A 21221-nucleotide genomic window follows, 5' to 3' on the forward strand; every position below is an offset into this window, starting at 1 on the left:
ATGGGTGGAAGTCCTTATATTCTTCTGATGTCAATTTGTGATCCACTAAGAGGGTATGCAGATTCAAATGTTTGAGGGTTCCTCAAAAGCTAGAGCAGCCTCTGACTTATTTCTGACCCGATTTCATGGGCTTCCAAGCCCAGAATGCAGACCAGTACTCACTGGGCAAGGTGTCATGTGTGTTAGGCTCAAATGCAGCCTAGTATAAGCACCTATTGCCTAAGCTGTTGAACATAACAAAGAAATGGGTGGTGAATGAGTTCCCCAAGGGATGGGAAAACTATACTAGACAAAAGAAAATACCTGGTTAACTCCCCCACCCACCAGGTACACAGGTTTCAGGAGTGTCAGGAATGGTGTACATTCAGGAAGGGATGTCCAAAATAAGCAGCTCCTGAAACATTAATGAGACAGCTCTATACACCAGTTTACCTATGTAGCACACATATTGCATTCACACATCAATCAAACTGAAGGCAATAAACCAGCCCTTGGGACTGGACACACTGATCACTAGGGCCAAGCAGCTGCCAGTCTCTGAACAGACTGATTTGCATATAGCCATGTCTGAACTGGGGTGGCAGAGTGGGCTAAAGAACGTTGATGGATCAAACCCAGATCTTTTGACTGGGTGTGAGTGTTTGATTGGTTCAGATGCTCCATCCATCACCACCCCCTTTTGTACCACTTTGGCCTCCATAAGTGTGGCAGGGTATGCTCAGACGTGAGTCCCTTGCTCACTTTGCCACTGGATTCTAGCAAGCCGGGCTGAAGACGGCTGGAATGCCAGAAACCGGTCCTCGGAAGCTTGTTTCCGGTCCAGGGAAGGCATGGCTTCGCAGTTCGGGCTGGACTGTTCCATGAGACACAGGGTCAGACTGATTTGCATATAGCCATGTCTGAACTGGGGTGGCAGAGTGGGTTAAAGAACGGTGATGGATCAAACCCAGATCTTTTGACTGGGTGTGAGTGTTTGATTGGTTCAGATGCTCCGTCCATCACCACCCCCTTTTGTACCGCTTTGGCCGCCATAAGTGTGGCAGGGTATGCTCAGACGTGAGTCCCTTGCTCACTTTGCCACTGGATTCAAGCAATCCGGGCTGAAGACGGCTGGAATGCCAGAAACCGGTCCTCGGAAGCTTGTTTCCGGTCCAGGGAAGGCATGGCTTCGCAGTTCGGGCTGGACTGTTCCGTTGAGGCACAGGGTCAGACTGATTTGCATATAGACATGTCTGAACTGGGGTGGCAGAGTGGGCTAAAGAACGGTGATGGATCAAACCCAGATCTTTTGACTGGGTGCGAGTGTTTGATTGGTTCAGATGCTCCGTCCATAACCACCCCCTTTTGTACCGCTTTGGTCGCCATAAGTGTGGCAGGGTATGCTCAGACGTGAGTCCCTTGCTCACTTTGCCACTGGATTCAAGCAAGCCGGGCTGAAGACGGCTGGAATGCCAAAAACCGGTCCTCAGAAGCTTGTTTCCGGTCCAGGGAAGGCATGGCTTCGCAGTTCGGGCTGGACTGTTCCCATGAGGCACGGGGTCAGACTGATTTGCATATAGCCATGTCTGAACTGGGGTGGCAGAGTGGGCTAAAGAACGGTGATGGATCAAACCCAGATCTTTTGACTGGGTGTGAGTGTTTGATTGGTTCAGATGCTCCGTCCATCACCACTCTCTTTTGTACCGCTTTGGCCGCCATAAGTGTGGCAGGGTATGCTCAGACGTGAGTCCCTTGCTCACTTTGCCACTGGATTCTAGCAAGCTGGGCTGAAGACGGCTGGAATGCCAGAAACCGGTCCTCGGAAGCTTGTTTCCGGTCCAGGGAAGGCATGGCTTCGCAGTTCGGGCTGGACTGTTCCATGAGACACAGGGTCAGACTGATTTGCATATAGCCATGTCTGAACTGGGGTGGCAGAGTGGGCTAAAGAACGGTGATGGATCAAACCCAGATCTTTTGACTGGGTGTGAGTGTTTGATTGGTTCAGATGCTCCGTCCATCACCACCCCCTTTTGTACCGCTTTGGCCGCCATAAGTGTGGCAGGGTATGCTCAGACGTGAGTCCCTTGCTCACTTTGCCACTGGATTCAAGCAATCCGGGCTGAAGACGGCTGGAATGCCAGAAACCGGTCCTCGGAAGCTTGTTTCCGGTCAAGGGAAGGCATGGCTTCGCAGTTCGGGCTGGACTGTTCCCATGAGGCACAGGGTCAGATTGATTTGCATATAGACATGTCTGAACTGGGGTGGCAGAGTGGGCTAAAGAACGGTGATGGATCAAACCCAGATCTTTTGACTGGGTGCGAGTGTTTGATTGGTTCAGATGCTCCGTCCATAACCACCCCCTTTTGTACCACTTTGGTCGCCATAAGTGTGGCAGGGTATGCTCAGACGTGAGTCCCTTGCTCACTTTGCCACTGGATTCAAGCAAGCCGGGCTGAAGACGGCTGGAATGCCAAAAACCGGTCCTCAGAAGCTTGTTTTCGGTCCAGGGAAGGCATGGCTTCGCAGTTCGGGCTGGACTGTTCCCATGAGGCACAGGGTCAGACTGATTTGCATATAGCCATGTCTGAACTGGGGTGGCAGAGTGGGCTAAAGAACGGTGATGGATCAAACCCAGATCGTTTGACTGGGTGTGAGTGTTTGATTGATTCAGATGCTCCGTCCATCACCACTCCCTTTTGTACCACTTTGGCCGCCATAAGTGTGGCAGGGTATGCTCAGACGTGAGTCCCTTGCTCACTTTGCCACTGGATTCAAGCAAGCCGGGCTGAAGACGGCTGGAATGCCAGAAACCGGTCCTCGGAAGCTTGTTTCCGGTCCAGGGAAGGCATGGCTTCACAGTGCGGGCTGGACTGTTCCCATGAGGCACAGGGTCAGACTGATTTGCATATAGCCATGTCTGAACTGGGGTGGCAGAGTGGGATAAAGGACGGTGATGGATCAAACCCAGATTTTTTGACTGGGTGTGAGTGTTTGATTGGTTCAGATGCTCCGTCCATCACCACCCCCTTTTGTACCGCTTTGGCCGCCATAAGTGTGGCAGGGTATGCTCAGACGTGAGTCCCTTGCTCACTTTGCCACTGGATTCAAGCAAGCCAGGCTGAAGACGGCTGGAATGCCAGAAACCGGTCCTCGGAAGCCTGTTTCCGGTCCAGGGAAGGCATGGCTTCGCAGTTCGAGCTGGACTGTACCCATGAGGCACAGGGTCAGACTGATTTGCGTATAGCCATGTCTGAACTGGGTCGGCTGAGTGGGCTAAAGAACGGTGATGGATCAAACCCAGATCTTCTGACTGGGTGTGAGTGTTTGATTGGTTCAGATGCTCCGTCCATCACCACCCCCTTTTGTACCGCTTTGGCCGCCATAAGTGTGGCAGGGTATGCTCAGACGTGAGTCCCTTGCTCACTTTGCCACTGGATTCAAGCAAGCCGGGCTGAAGACGGCTGGAATGCCAGAAACCGGTCCTCGGAAGCTTGTTTCCGGTCCAGGGAAGGCATGGCTTCGCATTTCGGGCTGGACTGTTCCCATGAGGCACAGGGTCAGACTGATTTGCATATAGCCATGTCTGAACTGGGGTGGCAGAGTGGGCTAAAGAACGGTGATGGATTAAACCCAGATCTTTTGACTGGGTGTGAGTGTTTGATTGGTTCAGATGCTCCGTCCATCACCACCCCCTTTTGTACCACTTCGGCCGCCATAAGGGTGGCAGGGTATGCTCAGACGTGAGTCCCTTTCTCACTTTGCCTCTAGATTTAAGCAAGCCGGGCTGAAGACGGCTGGAAAGCCAGAAACCGGTCCTCGGAAGCCTGTTTCCGGTCCAGGGAAGGCATGGCTTCGCAGTTCGAGCTGGACTGTTCCCATGAGGCACAGGGTCAGACTGATTTGCATATAGCCATGTCTGAACTGGGGTGGCAGAGTGGGCTAAAGAACGGTGATGGATCAAACCCAGATCTTTTGACTGGGTGTGAGTGTTTGATTGGTTCAGATGCTCCGCCCATCACTACCCCCTTTTGTACCGCTTTGGCCGCCATAAGTGTGGCAGGGTATGCTCAGACGTGAGTCCCTTGCTCACTTTGCCACTGGATTCAATCAAGCCGGGCTGAAGACGGCTGGAATGCCAGAAACCGGTCCTCGGAAGCTTGTTTCCGGTCCAGGGAAGGCATGGCTTCGCAGTTCGGCTGGACTGTTCCCATGAGGCACAGAGTCAGACTGATTTGCATATAGCCATGTCTGAACTGGGGTGGCAGAGTGGGCTAAAGAACGGTGATGGATCAAACCCAGATCTTTTGACTGGGTGTGAGTGTTTGATTGGTTCAGATGCTCCGTCCATCACCACCCCCTTTTGTACCGCTTTGGCCGCCATAAGTGTGGCAGGGTATGCTCAGACGTGAGTCCCTTGCTCACTTTGCGACTGGATTCAAGCAAGCCGGGCTGAAGACGGCTGGAATGCCAGAAACCGGTCCTCTGAAGCTTGTTTCCGGTCCAGGGAAGGCATGGCTTCGCAGTTCGGGCTGGACTGTTCCCATGAGGCACCGGGTCAGACTGATTTGCATATAGCCATATCTGAACTGGGTCGGCAGAGTGGGCTAAAGAACGGTGATGGATCAAACCCAGATCTTTTGACTGGGTGTGAGTGTTTGATTGGTTCAGATGCTCCGTCCATCACCACCCCCTTTTGTACCGCTTTGTCCGCCATAAGTGTGGCAGGGTATGCTCAGACGTGAGTCCCTTGCTCACCTTGCCACTGGATTCAAGCAAGCCGGGCTGAAGACGGCTGGAATGCCAGAAACCGGTCCTCGGAAGCTTGTTTCTGGTCCAGGGAAGGCATGGCTTTGCATTTCGGGCTGGACTGTTCCCATGAGGCACAGAGTCAGACTGATTTGCATATAGCCATGTCTGAACTGGGGTGGCAGAGTGGGCTAAAGAACGGTGATGGATCAAACCCAGATCTTTTGACTGGGTGTGAGTGTTTGATTGGTTCAGATGCTCCGTCCATCACCACCCCCTTTTGTACCACTTTGGCCGCCATAAGTGTGGCAGGGTATGCTCAGACGTGAGTCCCTTGCTCACTTTGCCTCTGGATTTAAGCAAGCCGGGCTGAAGACGGCTGGAATGCCAGAAACCGGTCCTCGGAAGCTTGTTTCCGGTCCAGGGAAGGCATGGCTTCGCAGTTCGGGCTGGACTGTTCCCATGAGGCACATGGTCAGACTGATTTGCATATAGCCATGTCTGAACTGGGGTGGCAGAGTGGGCTAAAGAACGGTGATGGATCAAACCCAGATCTTTTGACTGGGTGTGAGTGTTTGATTGGTTCAGATGCTCCGTCCATCACCGCCCCCTTTTGTACCGCTTTGGCCGCCATAAGTGTGGCAGGGTATGCTCAGACGTGAGTCTCTTGCTCACTTTGCCACTGGATTCAAGCAAGCCGGGCTGAAGATGGCTGGAATGCCAGAAACCGGTCCTCGGAAGCTTGTTTCCGGTCCAGGGAAGGCATGGCTTCGCAGTTCGGGCTGGACTGTTCCCATGAGGCACAGGGTCAGACTGATTTGCATATAGCCATGTCTGAACTGGGGTGGCAGAGTGGGTTAAAGAACAGGGATGGATCAAACCCAGATCTTTTGACTGGGTGTGAGTGTTTGATTGGTTCAGATGCTCCGCCCATCACTACCCCCTTTTGTACCACTTTGGCCGCCATAAGTGTGGCAGGGTATGCTCAGACATGAGTCCATTGCTCACTTTGCCATTGGATTCAAGCAAGCCGGGCTGAAGACGGCTGGAATGCCAGAAACCGGTCCTCGGAAGCTTGTTTCCGGTCCAGGGAAGGCATGGCTTCGCAGTTCGGGCTGGACTGTTCCCATGAGGCACAGGGTCAGACTGATTTGCATATAGCCATGTCTGAACTGGGGTGGCAGAGTGGGCTAAAGAATGGTGATGGATCAAACCCAGATCTTTTGACTGGGTGTGAGTGTTTGATTGGTTCAGATGCTCCGTCCATCACCACCCCCTTTTGTACCAGTCTCTGAACAGGGTTCGAGGTAGAAAGGCCATTGATCCTCAACTATTTTTAATCTGTCACCATTGTCAGTCGTTGTATAGCATATATTGAAGGGCATTAGCCAACCTAGTGCAGCAGAAAGGGAATATACTTTGTATTGGCCCCTGTTATAAGAGTTCCGCTTAGATGTCAAGTGAAGCAGAAAAATGTAATGGAACATTAGAGGAGCTTACAAGGTTGCCACTAGAGGACTACTACATTAAATAGTTGTTAATCCTACCAGTATGAGGATGAATGTGAGGAAGCAGAACAGGAAAAGCAGGTCAGAATGAAAACAGAATAAGTGGGAAAAACAGGTACGCAACTTAAAAGGCATACAGACATTTGGAAATAGAGACGACTGGGCATTTTCAAATACATATTTTCTTAGTAATGTGAAAATGTAAATCCTGCCTGTATCATGTTTACATACTCCTACACGATACAGTGTTGATAACCAAACAAATACCCAAGAATGAAATAATGTTTTATAATAAAAAATGGATGTTGTTTTATAGTAGTTTGAAGCTTCATGAGCAATTGAATATGCTTGCTTATTTTCATGGCTCAAGTAGGCCTTGAAGACAGGAATCTCAGGGTTTTATATTTGCATATTTCCAAGAGGCAAAACTATGGAAGCGCTCCCGTGTTAGATGCACTGTGTACATGGAGAGCGCACCAATGTCATATATATTGAATGAGTAACAGTGAAAGCCCTCCAGTGTTAGAAGCACCGTGTACAGTGAGAGAGCTCCAGTATTATATATACTGGCTGAGTGACAGTGAGAGCTCTCCAGTGTTAAATATATTGAGGGCACTGAGAACGCTTCAATCTTATATGTACTGTCTGAGTGACAGTGAGAGCCCTTCAGTGTTAGATATGCTGACTGTGCAACAACGAAAATGCTGTGTTATATACTGTGCATACTAAGAGAACTCCAGTTTTATATATACGGACTGTGTACCAGTGAAATACCTCCTCTGCTAGATATGCAGACTGTGTAACACCGAGTGTGTGACAGTAAGAACACTTTAGTATTATATTATTATAAATCTCCCATTTACTGCCCTCACTCCCCTGATGGCAACCTACCCTTTCTGGACACCTTTGGCCCAGTGTCTACGGAAGAGGTAGCCGCGACATTGGCTACAATTAAAAGTGGCTCTCCTCGCGATCCCGCCCCCCTCCGTTTTCTGAAAAAAGTGTCTAGCACCATCCTCCCCCCCCTCACGTCCCTCATTAATTCCTCCCTCTCGCAGGGTCTAGTCCCTCCTAGCTGGAAGGCGGCAGTGGTCAAAGGCCTTTTAAAGAAACCCTCTCTAGACCCCCTGGACCTAGCCAACTACAGACCTATCTCCCTCCTCCCAGGAAATAGCAAGATCACGGAGAAGCTAGTGAATAAAAAACTATCACTATTCCTTGAGAGCAACAACCTACTCGGGACCTCCCAGACAGGGTTTCGTCCAGGACAGGGCACTGACACAGCCCTCCTGCAGCAGTGGAGAAGGCCAGAAGCATTCTGGACACGGGAGGATCAGTGGCAGTGATCCTCCTGGACCTCAGTGCGGCCTTCGACACTGTGAGCCACCACACCCTAATCCAACGACTGGGAGACATCGGAGTAAGGGGCACGGCCTTGAAGTGGCTAAAATCTTTCCTAGACGGACGCTCCTTCCAAGTCTGGGAGAATGACAGCCACTCCCCCGCAATCCCCCTCCGTTGTGGAGTACCGCAGGGCTCATCCCTTAGCCCTACGTTATTTAACGTGTATATGTCCCCGCTGGAGAAACTGGTCAACCCGTTCGGCGTCTCGATTATCAACTACGCCGACGACACCCAGCTGGTGGTAACCCTCTCACACCCGCACCAATCCCCACCCGACCTTCACAGCTGTCTCTCGGAAATTCATAACTGGATGAACTCCTCGGCACTGAAACTGAACGGATCCAAGACCGAGATCCTGCTGCTCGGACATAAAGAGCCCTCCCTGCCGCCTGACATCTGGCCCGTCTGTCTAGGTGACCCCCCTACACCGAAGGAGGAGGTCAAGAGCCTGGGCGTATGGCTCGAAAAGGACCTGAGCTTCAGATCACAGGCCAAAAAAACGGCAGGAATCTGCTTTGGACTCCTTAGGGCCTGCAGAAAGGTCTTCCCCCTGCTCCCCGCTACCTCCAAGAAACTCCTGATTCAGGGCCTCATTATGGCGAGGCTGGACTACTGCAACGCAATCTACCTGGGTGCCCCCGAAGCCACCCTCAATACCCTGCAGAAAGTCCAAAACGCCGCGGCCCGCCTACTTACCGACACCCCCGCCAGATCCTCGGCAAAGCCAGCCTTGAAGCTCCTGCATTGGCTCCCAGTCAGAGAAAGGGTGGCTTTCAAGGCCCTCTGTCTGGCCCATAAGACCCTCCATGACAAAGGCCCACCCATCCTCAAGGATTTCATCATCCCTTACAATGCGAGTAGGGTCCTCCGCTCAGGCGGAGAGAACTTCATCACTGTTCCCAGAGTCAAAAAGGCCCGGTCCGGAGGACGCCGCTTCTCGGTCCACACGGCCAAACACTGGAACAACCTTCCTCGGAGACTGAGAACTGAACCTAATCTTCTCCAATTCAGGAAGGCCTTGAAAACCTTTCTCTTTCCTTAAATCCCCCCCCTTCGATTCTGACCTCTCCTGAGTTCTGGTTCTAGCGCTGGGATGCTCTAGGGTTACTACGCGCTCTATAAAACCTTAAAATAAAATAATAAATAAATATATACAGGATGAGTAACAGAGTGTTCCATAGTGAGATATATCAGTGGAGTAGCAGTGAGAGGGATTCAGTGTTACATAAACTGACTGCATAACAGTGTGAGCGGTTCAGTGTCGGTCCAGTGTTAAATATACCAACAATATTCTAACAGTGTAACAGTGAAAGCACTGCAATGTTAAATATACTGGTTGTGTAACAGTGTGAGCTCTCCAGTGTTACATATACCAACAGCGTAATAGTGAAAGGACTGCAATGTTCGATATACTGGCTGTGAAACAGTGAGAGCTTTCCGGTGTCAAATATGCCAACAGTGTAACAGTAAAAGCACCGCAATGTAAGATGTACTGGCTGTGTAACAGTGAGAGCTCTCCAGTGTTAAATATACCAACTGTGTAACAGTGAAAGGACTGGAATGTTAGATGTAGTAGCGGTGTAACTGTGAGAGCTTTCCAGTGTTAAATATGGCAACAGTGTAATATGAAAGCACTGGTAAGATATTCTGGTTGTGCAACAGTGAGAGGTCTCCAGTGTTAAATATACTAACTGTGTAACAGTGAAAGGACTGAAATGTTAGATATACTGGCTGTGTAACAGTGAGGGCTCTCCGGTAATAAATATACTAACAGTGTAACAGTGAAAGCACTACAATGTTAGATGTAGTAGCTGTGTAACAGCTGGATGCTCTCCAGTGTCTAATATACCAACAGCATAACAGTGAAAGCACTGCAATGTTAGATATAGTTGCGGTGCAACAGTGAGAGCTCCAGTGTTAAATATGCCAACAGTGTAATAGTGAAAGCACTGCAATCTTAGATGTACTGGCTGTGTAACAGTGAGAGCTCTCCAGTGTTACATATACCAACAGTGTAACAGTGAAAGCACTGCAATCTTAGATGTACTGGCTGTGTAACAGTGAGAGCCCTCCAGTGTTACATATACCAACAGCGTAGCAGTGAAAGGATTGGAATGTTAGTTATAGTAGCAGTGTAACAGTGAGAGCTCTCCAGTGTTGCATATGCCAACAGTGTAACAGTGAAAGGATTGGAATGTTAGTTATAGTAGCTGTGTAACAGTGAGAGCTCTCCAGTGTTGCATATGCCAACAGTGTAACAGTGAAAGCACTGCAATGTTAGATATACTGGCTGTGTAACAGTGTGAGCTCTCCAGTGCTAAATCTTCTAACAGTGTAACAGTGAAAGTACTGCAATGTTAGATGTACTGGCTGTGTAACAGTGAGAGCTCTCTAGTGTCAAATATGCCAACAGCGTAGCAGTGAAAGGACTGTAATGTTAGATATAGTAGCGGTGCAACAGTGAGAGCTCCAGTGTTAAATATACCAACAGTGTAACAGTGAAAGGACTGCAATGTTAGATATACTGACTGTGTAACAGTGGGAGCTCTCCAGTGTCAAATATGCCAACAGTGTAACAGTGAAAGGACTGCAATGGTAGATGTACTGGCTGTGTAACAGTGAGAGCTCTCCAGTGTTACATATACCAACAGTGTAACAGTGAAAGGACTGCAATGTTAGATGTACTGGCTGTGTAACAGTGAGAGCTCTCCAGTGTTACATATACCAACAGAGTAACAGCGAAAGGACTGCAATGTTAGATATACTGGCTGTGTAGCAGTGAGAACTCTGCAGTGTCAAATATGCCAACAGTGTAACAGTGAAAGGACTGCAATGTTAGATATACTGGCTGTGTAGCAGTGAGAGCTCCCCAGTGTCAAATATGCCAACAGTAACAATGAAAGGACTGCAATGTTAGATATACTGGCTGTGTAACAGTGAGAGCTCTCCAGTGTTAAATATACCAACAGTGTAACAGTGAAAGGACTGCAATGTTAGATATACTGGCTGCGTAGCAGTGAGAGCTCTCCAGTGTTAAATATACCAACAGTGTAACAGTGAAAGGACTGCAATGTTAGATATACTGGCTGCGTAACAGTGAGAGCTCTCCAGTGTTACATATACCAACAGTGTAACAGTGAAAGGACTGCAATGTTAGATATACTGGCTGTGTAGCAGTGAGAGCTCTCCAGTGTTAAATATACCAACAGTGTAACAGTGAAAGGACTTCAATGTTAGATATACTGGCTGTGTAACAGTGAGAGCTCTCCAGTGTTACATATACCAACAGTGTAACAGTGAAAGGACTGCAATGTTAGATATACTGGCTGTGTAGCAGAGAGAGCTCTCCAGTGTTACATATACCAACAGCGTAAGAGTGAAAGGACTGCAATGTTAGATATACTGGCTGTGTAGCAGTGAGAGCTCTCCAGTGTTACATATACCAACAGCGTAACAGTGAAAGGACTGCAATGTTAGATATACTGACTGTGTAAAAGTGAGAGCTCTCCAGTGTTACATATACCAACAGTGTAACAGTGAAAGGACTGCAATGTTAGATATACTGGCTGTGTAGCAGTGAGAGCTCTCCAGTGTTACATATACCAACAGTGTAACAGTGAAAGGACTGCAATGTTAGATATACTGGCTGTATAAAAGTGAGAGCTCTCCAGTGTTACATATACCAACAGTGTAACAGTGAAAGGACTGCAATGTTAGATATACTGGCTGTGTAACAGTGAGAGCTCTCCAGTGTTACATATACCAACAGTAACAATGAAAGGACTGCAATGTTAGATATACTGGCTGTGTAACAGTGAGAGGACTGCAATGTTAGATATACTGGCTGTGTAACAGTGAGAGCTCTCCAGTGTTACATATACCATATACATATATACATTAATCGCTACTCGGCGCCATCACCAAGCCTGACCTCAGGCCACGCCCCCTCACAGTAGGCCACGCCCCCGCCTTTAAAACCGAGCTGCTTACGAGCTCGCATTCAAGACCATTGACACTCCTGAGGCACAGCCGGGAGCTTTGTTTGTTTGTTTTTTAAACTGTTGTGAGAAAAATTGAAACTTCTGTCTTATTTTAAAATCACACTCTTCCTACCTTGCCTCGTGGTCTCCTGGGCACTTATCCAACTTTGAGACCCCCGCGCAGCCGAGACTAACGCTGCCGCGGGATAGGGAAATCGCTACTCGGCGCCATCACCAAGCCTGAGCTCAGGCCACGCCCCCTCACAGTAGGCCACGCCTCGAATTCCCCTATAAAAAATGTGCTTCCCACGGACGCGCAGCGGACGGGCGCGCCGTTTGCGCGCCGAAGGCGCGCCTAAGGCAAGCCCGTCTGTGCCCGTCCGAGCCCGGCCGGCCCCAGGCCCAGTCGCTATGCCCATTTCTTCCAAGAGCCGACTTACTTACACCCAAGGTAGGCTCCTCGTACTTAACTCTTCTAAAAACACAAACTGTACTTACATCTATACAGGAGAAAAACCTTTTTCTAATTGCGACCTTTGCAACCCGGCCCATACCGACACAGAATGCCACGGCCTACAACTCGGCCTCCTCAATTGTAGGTCCCTCCCTAAACACTCCCTCGAGATAAACCTTCTCATACAAGATCTTGCCATTGACATTCTGTTCCTTACGGAAACTTGGCTCACCCCCAGTACCGACTCCGACATCGTGAATGCCCTTCCACCCGGCTACCAAATCCACTCTCAGAACAGACCCCTCGGAAGAGAAGGTTGCCTGGCAATAATATACAGAGAGCATTTTGCCTGCAGAACAAATAACAGCAATATCGATGACTGCGAAAGTTGCCATTTCGCCTTACAGATCTCACCTGCAATCTCCCTTTCTGGTCTACTGATATGTCGTCCACCAGGAGCCCCCTCCAAGTTCTCTAGCGCTCTTGTTGATACTGTCACCCTCATGGCAACCACATCTCCCAATTTTGTAATCCTGGGTGACCTTAATCTCCATCTACTAGACCCCAAGGACCTCACTGCCTCTGAACTTCTTACTGATCTCACTTCTTATGACCTACGTCTGGTGAACTCAGAGGCGACTCATGACAAAGGGCACCTTCTGGACCCCGTTTTTACCAACCCTCCCGCTTCCGTGGACAGACCATTTCTTGATTTCTATCGACTGGCATCTCCAGGTCCCTCCACCCCAACCGCCCAATACCAGGGTCACCGAGAGACGCTGGCACAAACTCTCGCCTGAAGAATGGGCCTCCAGGCTCACGGAAGCTCTCCCCCCCCAGCCCTAGACCCAGTCACCGCCGATATGCAGTTTAACTCCTGGCTCACTCAAACACTGGACGGCATACTTCCTAAAACAAGTACCGTGAAACGAGCTAAAAGAGTGAACCCGGCCCCCTGGTACACCCCTGAGCTTAACTTATTACGTAAGGACTGCAAAAGGACAGAGCGCACCTGGAGGAAGGACAAATCCACAGCCAAAAAGGACGCCTTCCGTGCCTCCATAAGAACCTATAAATCCGCGCTACGCAATACCAAAAGCCACTTCTTTGACGAAAGAATAAAAAACTCCTCCTATTCTGCCAGAGAAACTTTTATCATTTTAAAAGAACTCCTTAAAGTCCCGGATCCTCGGCCGGAGAAACTCCCGGCTCCTAACTCCTCCGAGGATAAATGCCATAAACTGTCAAAATACTTTGATGAGAAAATTCAGAAAATTCTCGCCACCCTACCCCCAGTCAACCACAGTACCAACGATGATGGTCGCCTCAAACCTGACCCTACCTCCAGCCCTCACCCGGACCCCCCTGCCATCCACCTAGACATCCTCGGTCCGGTAACCATTGAAGAGGTCTTGACCACGCCCGCCACAATCAAAAGTGGCTCGCCCAGCGATCCGGTGCCCATGCGCATCCTCATAAAAGTGGCTCTCACTATTGCCCCCCCTCTAACAGACCTCATCAACTCTTCACTACTGCAGGGAAAGGTACCCCCCAGCTGGAAAGCGGCTGTTGTTAAGGCACTTCTTAAAAAACCTTCACTAGACCCACTGGACCTGGCCAACTACAGGCCAATCTCCCTCCTCCCCGGAATTAGTAAAATCACTGAAAAAATAGTGAATAAAAAGCTTTCCCAGTTTCTCGAGTCTAATAACTTGCTTAGGAGCTCGCAGACTGGATTTCGCCCTGGTCAGGGCACGGACACCACCCTCTTGGCTGCAGTGGAAGAGACCAGATGCATTCTGGACGAAGGAGGATCAGTGGCAGTGATCCTCCTGGACCTCAGTGCGGCCTTCAACACTGTCAACCACCGGGTTTAATCCAGCGACTCAGAGACATCGGGTGGAGGGCACTGCCCTAGCTTGGTTTTCGTCATTCATAAACCACTGCTCCTTCCAGGTCTGGGAAAACGATACCCGCTCCCCAGCAGTCCCCCTCCAGTGCGGAGTGCCGCAGGGCTCTTCGCTAAGCCCGACATTATTTAATGTCTACATGTCCCCACTGAAGGAGGTAGTCACCCCGTTCGGAGTGAAAATCATTAGCTACGCTGACGACACCCAGCTTGTGGAGTCCTTATCCCATCCCAACCAAGAACCATCTAATCTCCACAGCTGCCTCTCCAAAATCCAGGGGTGGATGAATAACTCAGCGTTGAAACTCAACGGGTCTAAGACTGAAATCCTGCTTTTTGGTCAAAAAGGACTCTCCCTTCTCCCTAACTTCTGGCCCTCCTGTCTAGGGCAACCCCCGGCCCCCAAAACCGAGATTAGGAGCCTGGGAATCTGGCTAGAGGAAGACCTGTCCTTCAAAACCCAAGCTAAAAAAACCGCTGGGATTTGTTTTGGGCTTCTTAGATCAGTCAGGAAAATCCTCCCCCTGCTCCCTCCCATTTCCCGCAAACTGCTGATCCAAGGCCTTATTCTATCTAGGCTGGATTACAGCAATGCCATCTACCTGGGAGCCCCCGAAGCCACCTTCAACAAATTACAAAGAATTCAAAACGCCGCGGCCCGGCTTCTCACCAACACCCCGGCCATATCCTCGGCAAAACCAGCTCTGAAGCTCCTTCACTGGCTCCCAGTAAGAGAAAGAGTCAAGTTCAAGGCTCTCTGCCTGGCTCACAAACTCTTGCAGGACAAGGGCCCCCCCATTCTCAAAAACTTCATCACGCCCTACAAGGCCACAAGATCCCTCCGTTCGGATCACGAACGCCTCATCACAGTTCACAGAGGGAAAAAGGCCCGCAAAGGCGGGCGGCGATTCTCAGTGAACACGGCCAGCCTATGGAACTCCCTCCCCCGGAAACTAAGGATGGAATCAGATCACCTCCGTTTCAGGAGACTTATGAAAACGCACCTATTCCCTTGATTCCCCCTTTCTCTCTGGCTCACCACTCTTTTGACTGTCTTTGTTTAGCGTTGGGATGCTCACGGGTTACTATGCGCTCTACAAAACCCAATTAATATTAATAATAATATACCAACAGCGTAACAGTGAAAGGACTGCAATGTTAGATATACTGGCTGTGTAACAGTGAGAGCTCTCCAGGGTTAAATATACCAACAGTGTAACAGTGAAAGGACTGCAATGTTAGCTATACTGGCTGTGTGGCAGTGAGAGCTCTCCAGTGTCACATATACCAACAGTGTAACAGTGAAAGGACTGCAATGTTAGATATACTGGCTGTGTAACAGTGAGAGCTCTCCAGTGTTACATATACCAACAGCGTAACAGTGAAAGGACTGCAATGTTAGATATACTGGCTGTGTAGCAGTGAGAGCTCTCCAGTGTTACATATACCAACAGTGTAACAGTGAAAGGACTGCAATGTTAGATATACTGACTGTGTAAAAGTGAGAGCTCTCCAGTGTTACATATACCAACAGTGTAACAGTGAAAGGACTGCAATGTTAGATATACTGGCTGTGTAGCAGTGAGAGCTCTCCAGTGTTACATATACCAACAGTGTAACAGTGAAAGGACTGCAATGTTAGATATACTGGCTGTGTAAAAGTGAGAGCTCTCCAGTGTTACATATACCAACAGTGTAACAGTGAAAGGACTGCAATGTTAGATATACTGGCTGTGTAACAGTGAGAGCTCTCCAGTGTTACATATACCAACAGCGTAACAGTAAAAGGACTGCAATGTTAGATATACTGGCTGTGTAACAGTGAGAGCTCTCCAGTGTTACATATACCAACAGCGTAACAGTGAAATGACTGCAATGTTAGATATACTGGCTGTGTAACAGTGAGAGCTCTGCAGTGTTAAATATACCAACAGCGTAACAGTGAAAGGACTGCAATGTTAGCTATACTGGCTGTGTGGCAGTGAGAGCTCTCCAGTGTCACATATACCAACAGTGTAACAGTGAAAGGACTGCAATGTTAGATATACTGGCTGTGTAGCAGTGAGAGCTCTGCAGTGTCAAATATGCCAACATTAACAATGAAAGGACTGCAATGTTAGATATACTGGCTGTGTAGCAGAGAGAGCTCTCCAGTGTTACATATACCAGCAGTGTAACAGTGAAAGGACTGCAATGTTAGATATACTGGCTGTGTCACAGTGAGAGCTCTCCAGTGTTACATATACCAACAGTGTAACAGTGAAAGGACTGCAATGTTAGATATACTGGCTGTGTAACAGTGAGAGCTCTCCAGTGTTACATATACCAACAGTGTAACAGTGAAAGGACTGCAATGTTAGATATACTGGCTGTGTAACAGTGAGAGCTCTCCAGTGTTACATATACCAACAGTGTAACAATGAAAGGACTGCAATGTTAGATATACTGGCTGTGTAGCAGTGAGTGCTCTGCAGTGTTAAATATACCAACAGCGTAACAGTGAAAGGACTGCAATGTTAGCTATACTGGCTGTGTAACAGTGAGAGCTCTCCAGTGTTACATATACCAACAGTGTAACAGTGAAAGGACTGCAATGTTAGATATACTGGCTGTGTAACAGTGAGAGCTCTCCAGTGTTACATATACCAACAGCGTAACAGTGAAAGAACTGCAATGTTAGATTGACTGGGTATGTAACAGTGAGAGCTCTCCAGTGTTACATATACCAACAGTGTAACAGTAAAAGGACTGCAATGTTAGATATACTGTATACCAACAGTGTAACAGTGAAAGAACTGCAATGTTAGATATACTGGCTGTGTAACAGTGAGAGCTCTCCAGTGTTACATATACCAACAGCGTAACAGTGAAAGGACTGCAATGTTAGATATACTGGCTGTGTAACAGTGAGAGCTCTCCAGTGTTACATATACCAACAGTGTAACAGTGAAAGGACTGCAATGTTAGATATACTGGATGTGTAACAGTGAGAGCTCTCCAGTGTTACATATACCAACAGTGTAACAGTGAAATAACTGCAATGTTAGATATACTGGCTGTGTAGCAGTGAGAGCTCCCCAGTGTTACATATACCAACAGTGTAACAGTGAAAGGACTGCAATGTTAGATATACTGGATGTGTATCAGAGAGAGCTCTCCAGTGTCACATATACCAACAGTGTAACAGTGAAAGGACTGCAATGTTAGATATACTGGCTGTGTAACAGCGAGAGCTCTCCAGTGTTACATATACCAACAGCGTAACAGTGAAAGGACTGTAATGATAGATATACTGGCTGTGTGACAGTAAATGTCCAGTATTTGTAAAGCGCGAACAATTACCCGAAGGTGTCAAGGCGCCGGGCCGTCGGGAAGATTAAGCAAGCTATTGCCCAGATAGACATGGTGCTGGGCAGACCCCTGCCACCGGAGCCGGGGATTGAACCGTGATCCCCAGCGTCCAGCGTCAGTCGCCCTGGCCGCTGCACCACACCTCTTCCAGAGAGCTCTCCAATGTTACAAATACCAGCAGCGTAACAGTGAAAGGACTGCAATGTTAGATATACTCGCTGTGTAACAGTGAGAGCTCTCCAGTTTTAAATATATATGCCAAAAGTGTAACAGTGAAAGCACTGCAATGGAAGATATACTGGTTGTAGAACAGGGAGAGTGCTCCAGTATTAGGTAGACTGTATGCAGGTAGAGTGATCCATTGTTAGATATATTGACTGCAAGAGTGAAAACATTCCAGTGCCAGATATTCAGACTATGTAACAGCAAAGGCAGTCCTGTGTAGATTTACTGACAGTGTAAAAGAGAGAGATCCTCTGTGTTAGATACACTGAATATCTGAATACATGGTTTTATGTGGCAACTGTGTAAGAGCGACAGCGCTCCAGTGTTAAACATACTGATTGCGTAACCGTGAGAGAGCTCCAGTGTTACACATACTGATTGACTAACAATGAGAGAACTCCGGTGTTATACATAATGATGGTGTAACAGTGAGAGAGCTTCAGTGCTACACACACTGATTGTGTAACAGTGAGATAGCTCCATGTAGCTCCATATACTGTCTGTGTAAAAGTGGAAGCCCTTCGATATTGGATATACTAACTGTATAACAGTGAACCTGTGTTAGGTATGTTGACTGTGTAACAGTGAGAGAGCTGCTGTTAGATATACTGTCTGCGTAACAGTGAGAGCACACCAGTGTTAGATATGCTTACTGTGTAATACTGAGAGCTCCAGTGTTAGATTGAATGATTGTGTAACAGTGAGAGAACTCCAGTGTTACACCTACTGATTGTGTAACAGTGAGAGAGCTCCACTGTTACACATACTGATGGTGTAACAGTGAGAGAGCTCCAGTGTTACACATACTGGTGGAGTAACAGTGAGAGAGCTAAAATGTTACATATACTGATTGTGTAACAGTGAGAGAGCTACAGTGTTAGATATACTGTTTTACAGTAAGCACACACTGGGTTAGATATACTGTATAAGACTAGAAAGAGCTTCAGTGTTTGTTGTACGGACTGCGTAACGACTGCTGAGGGCATTTGAGTGCTAGTTAAAAGGATTGTGTAAAACGTGAGAGTGTTAAATATACTAAATGTGCTCAGGGAGGGTGCTCCAGTGTCAGATACATGAACTGTACAACAGTGAGGGCACTCCGCTGTTTCACGTACTAACCGTGTAATAGTGAGAGTGCTCCTGTGTTAGATATAGTGACTGTAACAGGGAAAGAACTTCAGTGTAAGATATACATACCAACTGTGTAAGACTAGAAAGAGCTCCAATATTAGTTATACTGGCTGTTCAACAGCGAATAACTCAGTGTTAAATATACTTTGTGGCAGTGAATTCTTCAGTGTTAGATATACTGCCTGTGTTATGGTGAGAGTGCTCCAGTGTTAGAAAGATTGACAGTTTAATAGTGAGATCACTTTTATGCCAGGTATACTGAATGTGTAACACTGAGAGCTCTAGATATACCACCTGCAGAAGGCTAAATAGAGCTTCAGTTTTATTGAAACTGACTCAGCACGACTGCAAAGAGTTTCAGTGTTAATAATACTGCCTGTGTAACAGAAAGATCACCCCAGTTTAGAGCCGGGGTGATCCCTTCCAATGATATCTTTCAGGATCTTCCAAACGCACTCCATGCTGAAAAACAGCAACAAGATAACCTCCTGATCAAATTGGAAACCTTCAGTTTTCTAGAATGTAGTGTGACAATGTATAAATATATTTTGTCCTAGGCACATAATGTAAAAATATACAATAAAGAAGGCAAGAGAGATAAAAATTGAGTATGTCACAAAACATGATGCCCCATGCATATCAGTTGCGCAATTGGCCTTTGCTCCTGTTGGCTCTAATCCTGCTTTTCTTACCCAGAAAGTCGTCTCTTGCCTCACACATTTGCAAATGACACAGATAGTCGTTTCTCGCCTCACACATTTTCAAAAATTTGTAGATATTCACCATGGAAATTTTGGGGTCTCCTCCCATGTTGGATTTTCCTAAAAAGAGGGGAATGGTTATGTAATAGAGGCACTAACAGTGTGACATCAAGTCTTGAGTCCATTTATATGCCTACATGTGATTTGTAAGTCTCAAAGAACAATAACAACAATAAGATTAGAATACCATGTTGAGATGAAGCAAAGATGGAACCCCAACTTGTTCTCGACTACCAAATGGCCTACTGACTGTTTCTTAGATCAGACTTATCAGATTCACTCTTTACCACCAGTCGTGCCAACCTTTCCTTTCAGTCTTACTAGGTATGAATGCCTAAGTGCTAACATAAATTACTAGGTGGGACCTACCGTCGGTCATTAAGATGATCACATGCCGGATATCCTTGAATTTGTCGGCATTGAGCTGCGAGTGGAGACTCATCATGTTGTAAACAGTTTCGATAGCACGACGGGTGTTCGTGCCCGACTTCTCTTTGTGTTCTGCAGAACAGAGAGACAAGACTCAGGTGTGTACTTCAAAGGGGCATTCTGTGAAAAGAAAAGAGCTTGACCTCTTACCCAATCTTACATCATCAACAATCACCAACAAAAATGGTTCCGGAAAGTCCCTTTGCTTGAGTTGTCTGTTTGGGTTGTAAAACCTATTGTGACATAATTCACTTGTTGGCCACGATAAATAAGCCCACACATTGAATGCAGATGGCCATTATAATCAGATAGGAATTAGCTATTGATCCATTACCTCTTTCCAACAGAAGACTAGTTAGAATGAGAGTGATAATAGGGACTCTTAGCTGCACTTCCTTCCGATTCCCAGCACTTAAGAAGGGCACATGTGAATCTCCAGGACCACATGCCACAAACAGATGCTTAAGTAACTAACATTTTCCGATCAAGGCATGTGTGGAAGTAGATACACATGCTGTGCATAGACTCTAAAGCAGTGTTCTCAGAAAGCAGTGGCTAGGCTGAGGGAAGTTGCAATAGATTGAAAAGTGTGTAGAGAAATGCCTGGCCAACATTGGCTTGTTAGCAGGCTAGCACAACTACACAATAAGCTGCTTTACAAATGTCAGATATAGGCATGTTCCCCGGGAAGGTCGTTGAGGCTCCTTTTTTTCAACTGGAGTGGGCTCTAGAAGGAAGGGCCAAGGTCCGTTTAGCTTTAGCATGGCATGTCTGGATGCATTTAACAATCCATCTTGCAATGACTGATTTAGAAAGGGCTTTTCCTTTGTGGGGTTTGGAGAAAGCAACAAAAAGCTGTTGTGTTTTCCTAAAGGATTTAGTTCTGTCAATAAAATACATGAGGGCTCGTCTAACTTCTAAGTTAGACGAGCCCTCATGTATTTTATTGACAGAACTGTGAATTGTGAATTGAATCGTTCCGCAACTGAGTCAAGTGAAACAAACAGGAAATTCAATAAATTGATTGAATTGTAACTGTGAGACCACCTTTGGGAGAAACTTATGGTTGGTGCGGAGATCAACTCTATCACTGTGTATCTGGAAGAAAGGGTCTTGCAAGGTTACTCCCTGAAGCTCACTGACATGCCGGAGTGAAGTGATGGGTACCAGAAATGGTACCTTCCAAGAAAGAAACTGGAGGAGACAGGAGCAGATGGGTTTGAACAGAGGGCTCATTTGTCTTGTTAACACAATGTTAAGGTTCCATGTCGGGTTTAGTGGGACCTGAGAAGGAATGACTCTTTTAAGACCCTTCATAAAGGCTTTAATCACAGAAATTTTGAA

At 47.5% G+C, this 21221-nt stretch overlaps 1 protein-coding gene across 1 annotated transcript in view; it reads right to left on the reverse strand.

The window, feature by feature from the left end:
• LOC144756263 (complement factor B-like) overlaps positions 1–21221 on the reverse strand; it is a 531456-nt gene that overhangs the window by 252013 nt on the left and 258222 nt on the right. The window contains exons 8-9 of the mRNA XM_078645908.1: positions 19818–19949; positions 19380–19508 (exon numbers count right to left, since the gene is read on the reverse strand). Of these exons, the coding sequence (XP_078502034.1) occupies positions 19380–19508; positions 19818–19949 (261 nt within the window). The remainder of the gene's footprint in view (positions 1–19379; positions 19509–19817; positions 19950–21221) is intronic.

The sequence above is a fragment of the Lissotriton helveticus genome, chromosome 5_1, assembly GCF_964261635.1.
Source record: "Lissotriton helveticus chromosome 5_1, aLisHel1.1, whole genome shotgun sequence".
Lineage (NCBI taxonomy): Eukaryota > Metazoa > Chordata > Amphibia > Caudata > Salamandridae > Lissotriton > Lissotriton helveticus.